The sequence below is a fragment of the Sesamum indicum genome, linkage group LG8 (assembly GCF_026168435.1).
Source record: "Sesamum indicum cultivar Baizhima isolate 11 linkage group LG8, ASM2616843v1, whole genome shotgun sequence".
NCBI lineage: Eukaryota > Viridiplantae > Streptophyta > Magnoliopsida > Lamiales > Pedaliaceae > Sesamum > Sesamum indicum.
Window position 1 is genome coordinate 27,712,174 of NC_142664.1, and position 12,321 is coordinate 27,724,494.

Here is a 12,321-nt window from a genome sequence, read left to right on the forward strand (position 1 = left end):
TATATATTTAAATTGAATAATGGGCCGGAATGTTAATTATGACGTTGTCTCTACATGGATAAAAACTCAAAACTGCTATTTTAATCAATACATCAATATATCTGAAAATAACAATCAAATCAGAAATATTAGTAAGATTAATAAAATTAAATTCATGACCTAAGTTGAAAGTGAATTTGATTTTACGACACTTAAAATTTTACTCTATAGTAACATAAAAAAGAAATATATCACTACCGCTATTTTTATTTAGTTCTTTGTTTTTAATAAAAATATGATGTGTTGGTTTATATATTTTATTCTTACTTAAAAATAATATATTTTAAAAATATGAAAAAATATTTATTATATATATATATGTAGAGACCACGTGTTAGGACAGCTAAATTTTTGTTAAATCAAGAGCTCAGCAGTGCAAATTTTCTAATAATATCAGCATTTGCACTTGCACTGAACTAATAATCACGAGTTATATTATTCAATTAAAGCACAACCATTGCACTTAATCATGTGCTTAAAAACAAAAACACTCTAATTATGTGACCAAACATGTTTGCGCACTACCAATCATGTCTTAGCTCTCCATTAGATACATTACAAATTTGAAATCACGAGTTTAAATAACATTGAATATATAGATATTTATCTCACTTTATGCGAATTTATTTAATTTAGCTCATTATTATTTTTTATATTAATGTATCGATCGATTCGATGATTTGCTTGATTTATTAAGTTATTAATGTAATAAATTACTCGTTGAAAAAAAAAAAAAAAAAGGAAAAACATGTTTGCACATCATTCAATGTTTTCACGATATCGCAATGAGCTTCAATTACAACAAGAAAACAACAAATTACAAACTATAATACACTACACTAAATATCATTTATGTTGGTGAAGAAATAATATAAATTTTTTTGCATATAAATATATATATATCATCAATCATCCATCATGATCATGATCATGATCATCATCTCTCAAATAGACAGGTTCAACATGTCCATTGCCAAATTCTCCATCATCAATGCTTCTACTTCTCCACTGCACTGCATCTTTCCTGCAAATTTCATTACTTTTTCAGATAAAAACTCGATATTTTAAACTATCACCCGTCAAATTACACATAAAAAAATATATTATTAAAAAAACCCTCGAAACTATATATTAAAATAGCATCAAACGGGCTACGTAAGAAGAAAATCTCCATAATAATACGATAATCGTGTTGATTAATTATAGCCCGTTCTCCAGCATGTGCTATACTATAGATATTTATAAATTAATATTTCGTCGCTTATATTTATTTAAAAAAATATCATGAAATTAAAATAAAAAATATATAGCTAGATAATTTGATTAACTTACCATAGAAAGAGGGTGCAGTAGTAGTGAGGTTGAGATTGGTGGAAGTAGGTATCTTCTTGAGGGGACAAGATGAGAGAGGAAGGACGGGGAGGTTTTGGCAGTTGCAGATTTCAATCATGTACCCATCAGGATCATGGAAGAATATCTGATCCACGATGATCCCACCCTCTCTCACCACTGCCTTCACGTACTCGATCTTCATCTCTTCCAACTGCTTCATGATCATATCCATGTCCGAGCACTGGAACGATATGTGGTTGTCTTTTGGGTTGATTTTCCCCTTCTTTCCGGCCACATTATCTGCTTGCAGCAAGTGGATTCCGATCCCATGGTTGAACAACCTGTAAATATAAATAATTCGATTATAAATTTATTATTTATTTAATGATAATTATAGCAGCACGACCACGAACACGAAAAGCTTTGAATTGATCTGTGGGGTCCCCAATTTTTACAAAGATTGAATCTCAAGTAATAATGGGAGGAACTCAATTTAGATGCAAAAAAGAGTATGTGTCGAAGTTTCTTCTGTAATTTGAGTTGGCCAATTAATGAGAGGCAGTTGGAGAGTGCACCAATTGATATCATGTCGTGTGAGCCCTATGTAGTCCAAAGAAACTTTAGGGCACGATGGGCCCGCCAAGTAATTTTTACTGGCCAGCTTCAGATATTTATTACTTGTACTTGTTTACATTTGTGGTTGCAAAAATTGGTCCTTTATTCATTAATTTCATGTATTATTTTTCTTTTATATATATTTATTTTGATATATTTTCTTCCTTAATTTATGTTAGAAGTGCTTATTCACGTTGATGCTATCAAAAAACATTCAAAATTTATTTAGGTTGAGAACTTGCGACAAAGATGACTCCACCTGGATTTGAGAATCGACAATTTTCAATTTTAAAAATATTATGTTTGAATTGATAAATTTAAAAAACGAGCAAAGATTGAGATTATAGAAATATGTTTTAGGCAATATTATTTGTGATTGAGATGGTGTATTGGAAGTTGAAAAGAAAAAGAATGTAGGTATGAGGAAGAAGATCGTACCAAGCACCTTCAAAGTCGAAGGAGGAAGGGCGTTTGATGAGGACAAAACCCAGAACCTGCTCGTAGAATTCCACAGATTTTGCAACAGATTTACACACAAAAGAAACATGGTTCAACGCCAGAAACGGCATCTCCCTCATTTCCTTCTTCTCATTCATAATCTCTTTTCCCATATCGATTTTTCACTCTCTGTCTCTCTATATGTGTGTGTTTGTGTGTGTGATACCTCTGCTCTACTTGCCTATCTATCTATCGTTCTGAGGAGGTGTATATATATATATACAAATTATATGATGATGACGTGGATATATGAACAGAGGATGGAATGATTGATTGGAGTCGGAGTCTGAGTCATGCCAACGCGAGACACACCTGATCCCTTTCCACCCAATTGCTATAGCTACGTACGATCTTATCCACCGACGCCCCATCCCCATCTTCTTATTCATCATGTGCCTCAAAACAAGTATCACTATTCTACTCTTCACTCAATGGACCACATGCACTCACACTTTTCCTCTCTCTCTCTCTCTATATATTTTTATTATTAATTATATTAATAAATACTTCTGCTTATATATTCTGAAATTTTTAATATTAAATTAATCTATTTACACCAACGTGAGGTTTCCATACAAGAGGTACACATATTTTAGGAGTTTATAATCCGGATTTGTCCAAATTTAAACTCTCAAGATATTTCATTCACACTATTAATGTTTGTTTGTTGAATTTAGGATTTTTACGCTAAAATTACAATTGAATGCTTCTGTATCCGATCTAGAAGTGCTCATGCTCCCATTATTTGCTTGCCGACCCACAATAGAGGCCTTCTGGCCCTTAAGGGCACATGTTGTTGTTCAAGCTCTCGTCGTGAACAAGTCACGTTGACTGTCATAAAATACAATCCCAATCAAACGACGAGTAAAAATACCCCATAATTATTATTATCCCACACCTCTATTAATACTATGTAATTGTCTATGTACAGGGAGTCGTGTTAAGGTAGGTTAGGATTGTTGCATAAACGTTATTTGTATTATAATTTAAATTACAGATTGAGATCAATTTAATTTGAAGTATATTATACTATATATTATATCTCTTATGATTATTAAATTTGGACAAAAATATTCGGGATGATTAGAATAATATTGCATGCTGATGAGGGAGATCTGCAACTAGTTGAATTAATAACAAAAGTTAGCATGAATACCACCAACACCATGGTGGTTTTGTAGTCGGCTGTCCAATTTTTATTTCAAGTCTCATTCAAAATATAGAATATGTTGTTTTAATTAGGTGTATTATGAAATAACGATAACTATCCCGTAATATTAGATTCGGTGATAGTTGAGTTTGACTTACTAGTATGTTAGTGGGACTACGATTACTAAGTTGAGTAATATTTAAAAAAAAAGAAATACGTACGTGACGATTAAGAATCCTATGTGGGACAGCCGCCACAACGAGTTTATCGATCCCAAAAAAGGGATGTTTAATTATCAAAAGAAATAAAGAGCAAGTTAGCATGAATATGGCTAAGATTTGTTGGAAAGTTGAGTAGGATGGTGATGTTCGCATGCTTTTGTATAATAGAAATTATGACAATCCAGCTCAATACCAACTTAGAATATGTCCATAATTTCAACATGTAAGAACCACACAAACCATCATATTATAAAACTCCACTTTTATTAATGACTTCATATATTCTTCTTCTTCATTCTCATGTTGATCTGACTCGAAATATGCAACTTTCTTAAACTGATTCAAATAAGTCATGTATTCTCTCTAGATTAGATTTTTAATAGGTTCTGAAGATTAAAATACGCACGTAAGGCTAGTCGGAACCATCGCCAACTAAGATCTTCCGACGCTCAAGTTAGTTCGATCAAGATAGAAATGTGCAATCCACAGACATACAATTGAAAGTAATAAATGCAGGTTATCTCAAATGATTTGTGTCTGGGTATTTATAAGGACCAAATGTACAGTGTTAACTGAGTCACGTGTAATAATTTGGGTGATTTTACCTTTCATCGTGTGATGGAGAGCCTGTACTGCTATCCAGGTAGATTTGCGGGTCCTAGCACGGGTTGAGGCTCTAAAGACCCAACCCGCGAGCGGGCACGTGGGTCCTGTGGGATTTTGTCTATTTTGCCCTTAAGTGAGGAACTTTTTCGTTCTTTTGAAATGAAATAAATATTAATCCTCGTCACATGTATATATCTTTTAGTGGGGCTGACTTGTTCGATTATTAATTTAATTTTTAAATTGTATTTGAATTGAAAATTCTAAATTCATATTATATAAGTCTATTAGATTTGAATTTACAAACATAAATTTGAAATTTTCAAATGCCAACTAACAAGAAAATATACATAATTAAATATGACGATATCTCACGTTATTTAGTACATATTAGATATTAAATTATGGTTGGTTAATCCTTGTTTGTATGTTTTGCAATTTGTGTTGTACGTGATATATATATATATATATATGCATATATGGGTAATAAGATTAAGATAGTTTGAGTGTAGAAAATTCAATAGCTTGCCAATTTTGCAATTGATGTCAAATAATCAACACAATTTACGTGTTGAACTATTGTCAATCGCTTCAATTGGTGCACAAAATATGACTTATGTTATGATTAATTTTCATAATTAAAATAAAATAAATTATGGTGAAAACTAATATCAACAACGGTTGCTCGTATAATGACTATTAGTCTTTATTTTTAGGTGAAACCAAAACATTAATTACAACAAAAATTATGATAAATAGTGGTTAAATTTAAATTTTTCATCGACTGTGGTGAATAATATTGATATAAGTTGTTCCGTACATTTTAATTAATTGTACTTTAATAGTTAATGTTGATTCCAATTTTATTTTTTTATTATATATATGATAATATAATAAGACATATATGTTGAGTGTACATAGAGAATTAATTAATTAAAACTTGCCCCATTAATTGCACTAAGTGAAGAAAATTAATTAATTTGGTTGTTTGAAAAGTCATGGCTCATTTAATTTCAAGTTACTTATAAGTATAATTAATAGAATTACAAGTTATAAATTCTATTTTAATATGCAAACCTCATCTCTAATTGATGTGACCCACACAATCATTCACACATTAATTAGTTCTTGTAATAAAATTATATTTTGTTCTCATAAACAGCGATGAAATTAAGGTTTTGGTCTCCGTGACTATGTGTTTTACTTATTCATTTATTTATCAAATATATTAAGATACTGATGTAATAAAACACTTTTACTCAAATAATCATGTTATTAACATTTTCAACAAATGTTGTTATATTTATTAATAAGGACAAGAAGGATTTTGATTAAGTGTAAGTATCACAATTATTAATAGGTAGTATGATTAGTTGATGTCGTACATAGTTAGGTTTAATCCACATCAAGGCCAATGGGGCCCTCCACTTATAACTCTGTTTTTTCAATCTCCTTCTTATCAGTAATTTGAATGTACGAGTTTTTAGATACTATTGTGCTTTAAAATTTTTAAATTCGCAATTTGAATTTATTATTATTATTATTTTTATCGACAGTCGAACTTTCCAACTACTCTTCATCAATAAACCAAGTGCACGTGTGTGGACCTATTTTTGTTCCACTTTACATGCTTAGCTTTAAAAGTTATGATGGAATTTAATATATTAATGTTATTACGGAAGTAATTAAAAAAACATATTAACCAAATATGAAACTCATAGTGATCAACATTTCAAATATTATGACATTAGATGAACGTTCGTATGCTATACGATATACAATTGAAAAGAAAACATGTAAAATAAGGGAAAGAGCACCGCGTCCGTGTTGTGGAGTTATTTGTGCATGTGAGCTTGAGTGAGAGTGAGAGTGAGAGTGAGACTCCACGTTAAATAAATTGAAATTCATGAAAAGAATAATGTTAAGTGGTTAGGACATTGATGATCGAAAACCTCTCCGCCTCCACTCTATGTGAACAAATTGAAATTCATCAAGAGAATAATGTTCGGTGGTTAGGACATTGATGACCGAAGACCTCTCCACCGTGAGCCCACGTGAAACAAATTGAAATTCATGAAGAGAATAATGCTAGGTAGTTAGAATATTGAACACCACAGACCTCTCCATCCCCACCTCACATGAAATAAATTGAAATTCATCGAGATAATAATATTAGAAAGCAAGCGGAGTAGGTGTTGGTGTTGGACGCGGTTTCTTGGAATTCCAAAGCTACTGCAAGAAAGAGTGGAAGTAGTTAGAACCCATCATCCAACGTGAACAATGTGCACTATTTTCTTCTCTTTTTTTCTTTTTTTTTGGTTGTCCTATTTTATTATTACTTTACATATTTAAATTTGAGGGTGTAATATGCTATTTTTTAAATTTTAAGATGTAATATGCAAAAATAATATAATTTGAAGGGGCAAAATGTCAATTACAAAAATTACTGAGCCAAGGAGAGAAGTGGGACTGTGGGAGAGTGGAGGCATAACTTTTTAATTAGACCATTGTGCCCTTTTTTTTTTTTTTTTTTTTTTTATGTCAACATCTTATGACATTGAATTTGATTTGAAATGGGCGGTCGGATATCGGACATGTTTTTCATGTGCATTGTTTACCCTTTTAAAAAATTAGTTGTTGTTGTGTGCGATTTCTTATAAGCATATAAAAAATAATAATTATATTTTATTATTTGAATTATAATTTTTTTATATTTTGATCTTTTAATTTTTTTTTAACAACTTAATATCTCAAGTTATGAAAATTTGCACTTTGTCATTTATAACTATTTTTTTCACAAGTATTTTTGTCAAAAAAAAAAAATCATGTAAAGTTTAAAAGTTATGTGATGCAATATTTTTCATATATGCACAGCATATGATATTTTTCTACAAAAAAAATCAGCAAAAAAAACGATCATATATGGTAAAGTGCAAATTTCGTAAATTTGAGATGGTAAGTTAACACACACAAAAAAAAGTTTAGATATCAAATTGTAAAAACAGACGTAGTTTAGATGACAAAAGGTAATTTATCCTATAAAAAATTATATTGTGAGATGAAGAGAAAAAAAAAAATTATAAATAGATACAAATCGTAATGGGATGATGAAAAAGAAAGAAGTATTTGAGAAAAAAGAAATGTGGGGTAAAATAAGAAAAAAAAAATAATGTGGATTTATTAAAAATATGAAAGTTTTAAGCAAAAATAAATAATAAGAACATGAGAGAGAAAAATGAAATAATGGGTTGAGAGGAAAAAATATAATTTTAAAATAATTAAAAAATAATAAAATTATGAATAATTTTTTTTAAAGAATAAAATAAATAAAAGCATAAAATGGGACAATAAAAAATTGATACGATCAATGACTTTCATATCATTATATTAAAATATAAATTATTAATTCAGTAAATTCTTCTATGAGCAATAGAGTAATAAGTGTAATAAATAATAAAAAAAATACCCATATATATATATTGACATTTGAACTAAAATTTTATTTTTGTGATTTTATTATAATTTAACTCCATATGATATTATAAATAAGTAAATTATCATTATTATAATTAATTTTTTTTATATTTTTTTTAAAATAAAATAATTACTCATTTGCAATATCATAAAATATCGCTTGCATTTCCCCCCTTATTTTTGTAAAGTTATGAAACTTGAGTCTAAACCTCACTTGTAATGTTTGGACATAGCACTTTCACTTTTTTATTTCTTGATTGATTAGACTTGGAGTTGGATTGGACCTAACCAAACAATTGCGTCCATCCCCATACTTTTTATGTTTACAGTCTTTTCTTTTTTGTTTTTCGTTTTCAAAATAATAATTATATTATTATGTTCAAATATAAATTAAGAAGTCAGTATATTTTTTATAACCAACTTACTAATAAGTTAAAAAGAAATAATTATTAAACTTAAAATTAAACTACTTAAATAGATTTAATAAAATTTTAGTACTCGTGATTGATATACAATTTAATAAGAGTGAGATGTGATTGGCGGAGTTGGAAAGGTGGATAAAATTTCCCCAAAATCAAGAAATGATTCTTTTACTATGTATCTCTTGACAGTAGAGAAGGATGAAATGGTGTAGTAAGAAACCTTGTCTCGTCTCAGACACAACCATAATTCTTCTCCCTCTCCTCTGTTTTGTATTTGCTAAGACAGAAAATGATCACAATTTGAATAACAATGCCCAGAGACTCTAATGAGTGTGTGTGTGTTAATGCCTTGAAAATCAAGCTCTTTTCAGCTACCATTTTCTCAGGTATATCAAACAGGAAGACTGGCTTCAAGTTTGCTCAAGACAACACTATTTCCAGATTTATATCATAGCTTCAATCCAGTTGCAGCATTGCTTTTGTGAATCTTACTCAACTCCACTCCTGTAATTCACATTTTCATTTCCCTCATCCAGAAATTCAACGGAACAGTAACATCATCATCAAAGTTCCGTTGCTGTTCACCCAAGACATTCGCAAATGCTGTCACTAATCCTCCTCATCGTTGCTTCTCCTCCACATGTTGCCCTCATCTTTCCTTTTCCTTCCTTTTGAAGAAGAAGCTGATCCTTTTCTACGGGCAGTGACTCCATTTCTAATTGGTTTTCCCCTTCTCAAAACCAGATTCATGAGACTAATGTACCTGTTTCTCATAACCATCAATGGATGCTTTTCAAGCAGTAGATTCTTTCTATACGCCTCCCTCAGAACGACAGTTTGGGTTCTGATCTTGTTCGATACATAGAAGATCCCTGGAAAATGCACCGAAGCCTTCTTAAACCTCACCCGCTCAAACCCCCAAAACTCCCCTAAACACAACACATTCTCCCTCTCCGTCTTCTTGGAAACCAGCAAACTCAGCAACTCGTGGATCACCCCCACCGCCCACTTCTCCGCCTGATCGCTGTTTGGTGCTAAATGAAATGCGTTCTCGTACGGGGAAATGTATGGCAACTTCTGCCACTCATCCACCCATTCTACCACCCTCTTCTGCAGATCAAATCCTCTTGGTAAATTCATCGAAAACATAACCCTCGTTCCACTTTCCCCTTCCCTTCTCGCCCTCTTCTCCATTTCCGAAACTGCCAATTCATCCCTCCAAGAAATCAACTCCAACCCGAAAACAGCGTCACCCCGCGAATTCCGAAAACCCATATTGCAAATTTGAAAATAATCGGGGAATTCCAGCAACAATGTCAACAAATAATCATGCGGCAACCCCAAATCGTACTTGAACATATCGATCAAATACAATGGAAGCTTTCCAGCCCGGTTCAGCATCAAAAGCTTAGCGAGCCTCTCCGCCACGCCTTTTCGATAATGAGACATACTAAGTATCAACATTTCATCGTGGTGAAGGGAGAGGACTTTAGGGGTGAGCTTAACGTGCGGAAGGGAATTGGCCCTGTTGGGCGGGAGGAAGATTTTGAAAATTAAGGGGTAGTCTCGGATGAACTTCTCGGCGGCGGTGGGGAGGTGGAGTTGGGGTTTCAAGGGGGAGATGGTGGAGAGGGATAGGGTTTGGGAGGGCTGGGAGAGGATGAGGGTTTTGAGAGAGAGCAAGGGTTTGAGGTTTTTTTCTCTCTCTACGGCGGTATCGAGGTATGGATCGCGGACCCATTTGATCCTGGCGTTGATGAAGGTACGGGATTGGTTATGGTGGAGGAGGCGGCGGAGATGGTGACGCACGGTGGTGGGGAAGTGGAGGACTGGAGCCATGTCTTCCAATTTCAAGAATGTTCATGTTTGTATAACAGCATGACTTAAGGATCTTGATTGTCATGCAAACTGAGATTCTGTTTGGAAAACTGAATTTAGATCAATCACCATCTTAATGCAAGATTGTGTTTAACCTAGAGATGAAATATAGCCGAAGAGAAGAGATGAAAAGCAAAAATCATCGACATGAAATGAAAGATAAAAGCATGTTGTAGAAAGGAATATCCAAAGCCTAAGCAGTAGTATAACTAAGTAAATTATACACTATAAACTATAGTTATTTTGACTTCATGTTGAGTAGTTCCTCTTGTTTTACCATAATAGCTTGAGATGTTATGTTTTACTAGATTCATGAAATCTTGTGTTCTTTAAAAAATGGGCAGAGAGTACCGCAGGAGAATGAAATATCCAATTGGTTTAACCTGTAAAGATATCACAGGCTGCACAAGTTCAAGCATCCAGCAAATCCAGACTTCAAAGATGATTATTTTAAAATGAAACAACTGCATATGGAGATCAAGCAACTCTATTAAGTAAACATTGGATTTGTAAAAGATCAAGCAACTCAAATGAATCCAAACTCAAGCATATGTAAAAGATCAAAGTGAATGGTTATATATCATGTATACAAATAGCTTTGTGCTTCAATTTGACATTTCAACAAACACTTAGCATGCATGAAAACTTACTTTCAAAATCAAAATATAAAACAAACCCACCACTAACCAAAAATCTAATTTCAACAAAAGTACATCACTGTTACATGATTTCATCAACAAAACAACTCCAATCGTTGAAAAATTACCTGGTGCAATGCTGAAAATTGGCAAAAAGCGAGCGCGGACTGTCAGCAAAGAAGGAGAGCTCGTCGACGTCTGGTGGGTGGCGCGGCCGCTGCGACGTCTGGTCGGCGACAGCAGCAACGGCGTAGCAAAGAAAAGGCTTTTGAGTTTTGGGGTGAAAAGAAAACACGTGAAATCTGACAGGAGAATGTGGCGTGTATAATGTATTGCTGAATTGCACTTTCTTTGATGCGTTTTTGTAGAATTTCACAGCTTAAAAATGTCCACTCTGACTAACAGGAGGCTGATAGTTAGCCAGAGATAATAACAAGGGAGGACTGTAATTCTCAAACCACTGGAGGCTTGTCTAATTATCTACAGTAACAAGGGAGGAAAATGTAAGTATTCCTGTAAGACAATTAAATGTGTTAGGCATAGACAGTTAATCTTTGATTAAAGGTTCTTTCCCACTACTGATTTTGTGTTTTGTTTGCTATTGTGACAGTGATTGTTGGAGAAATTGCAAATTTTTGCATTTGCCCCAGCCATTCTTGTTACCCCTCTTGGTGCACTCAGCATTATTATCAGGCATGTTACTATGTGGGAGACCTCAACTAATTACAGTACCTTGTTTTGGTTACTGATGTGTACGAGTGATTGCAGTGCTGTACGAGGCTACACCTTTTTGGTATTCTCGGTTGTGCTTTATGTGTTGTGGGTTCTACCACAATTGTCCTACATGCTCCACATGAACGTCAGATTGAATCTGTGAGAGAAGTCTGGGACCTTGCCACTGAGCCAGGTCAATTTCTGATCCAACTTTCTAGACCAATCTGGTTTATTGAATTGCAGTATTATTCTGTATTTTTTCTGCTGAGCTTAAATGATCTTGCATCTCCTGCAGCTTTTCTCTTATACGCCGCACTGGTGATAGCAATCGTCTTCATTCTAATATTTCATTGTATTCCACAATATGGACAGACGCATATATTGTTCTACATTGGTGTTTGTTCACTGGTTGGTTCATTGTCGGTAAGTCTTGCTAACTTTTAGTGTGCCCTCTTCAGTTTGCTCCTCCTTCCATCCTGCCTTCATACAACCCTAAACTATATTGCATCTTTTATTCTATTTTAATATATACAAACCAATGTTATGTGCTGTGCACCTTAAATGTGGTCGCTGTTACTACATCTCTAGACTAGTCATCAAGTGTTCCAGTGGAACGACGGTCAGTGAGAATTTTCGGAGAAAACATCAGGATTCTGCAGTCACATGACTTAATCACTTTCTTAAGGCAGTTACTGCGACCACCTCGATTTCCTTCCAATTCCCGCGATCTGGTAAGA

At 33.2% G+C, this 12,321-nt stretch overlaps 2 protein-coding genes and 1 long non-coding RNA gene across 6 annotated transcripts; 1 reads left to right on the forward strand and 2 right to left on the reverse strand.

The window, feature by feature from the left end:
- Positions 1-790: 790 nt before the first annotated feature.
- On the reverse strand, positions 791-2,677 carry LOC105169423 (glyoxylase I 4). The gene is made up of 3 exons (XM_011089815.3): positions 2,425-2,677; positions 1,372-1,712; positions 791-1,063 (listed from the first exon to the last, which is right to left on the reverse strand). The coding sequence occupies exons 1-3, from the start codon at positions 2,595-2,597 to the stop codon at positions 984-986; spliced, it is 594 nt and encodes a 197-aa protein (XP_011088117.2). The 5' UTR covers positions 2,598-2,677; the 3' UTR covers positions 791-983.
- A 5,788-nt stretch (positions 2,678-8,465) lies between these two features.
- On the reverse strand, positions 8,466-11,337 carry LOC110012438 (protein WHAT'S THIS FACTOR 9, mitochondrial-like). 4 transcript variants are annotated; one of them, XM_088883778.1, is made up of 3 exons: positions 10,999-11,337; positions 10,616-10,696; positions 8,466-10,270 (listed from the first exon to the last, which is right to left on the reverse strand). In XM_088883778.1, exon 3 carries the CDS (start codon positions 10,191-10,193, stop codon positions 8,964-8,966), a length of 1,230 nt encoding a protein of 409 aa, XP_088739904.1. In that variant the 5' UTR covers positions 10,194-10,270; positions 10,616-10,696; positions 10,999-11,337; the 3' UTR covers positions 8,466-8,963. The 4 variants fall into 4 exon arrangements, with proteins under 4 accessions (XP_088739904.1, XP_088739903.1, XP_088739902.1 ...); XM_088883777.1 differs by lacking the exon at positions 10,616-10,696 and having other exon boundaries at positions 8,466-10,282; XM_088883776.1 differs by lacking the exon at positions 10,616-10,696 and having other exon boundaries at positions 8,466-10,327; positions 10,999-11,336.
- LOC110012439 (uncharacterized) lies at positions 11,276-12,182 on the forward strand. The gene is made up of 3 exons (XR_002287614.2): positions 11,276-11,373; positions 11,481-11,777; positions 11,880-12,182. It is a non-coding gene; the product is annotated as an uncharacterized LOC110012439 (long non-coding RNA).
- Positions 12,183-12,321: the final 139 nt, after the last annotated feature.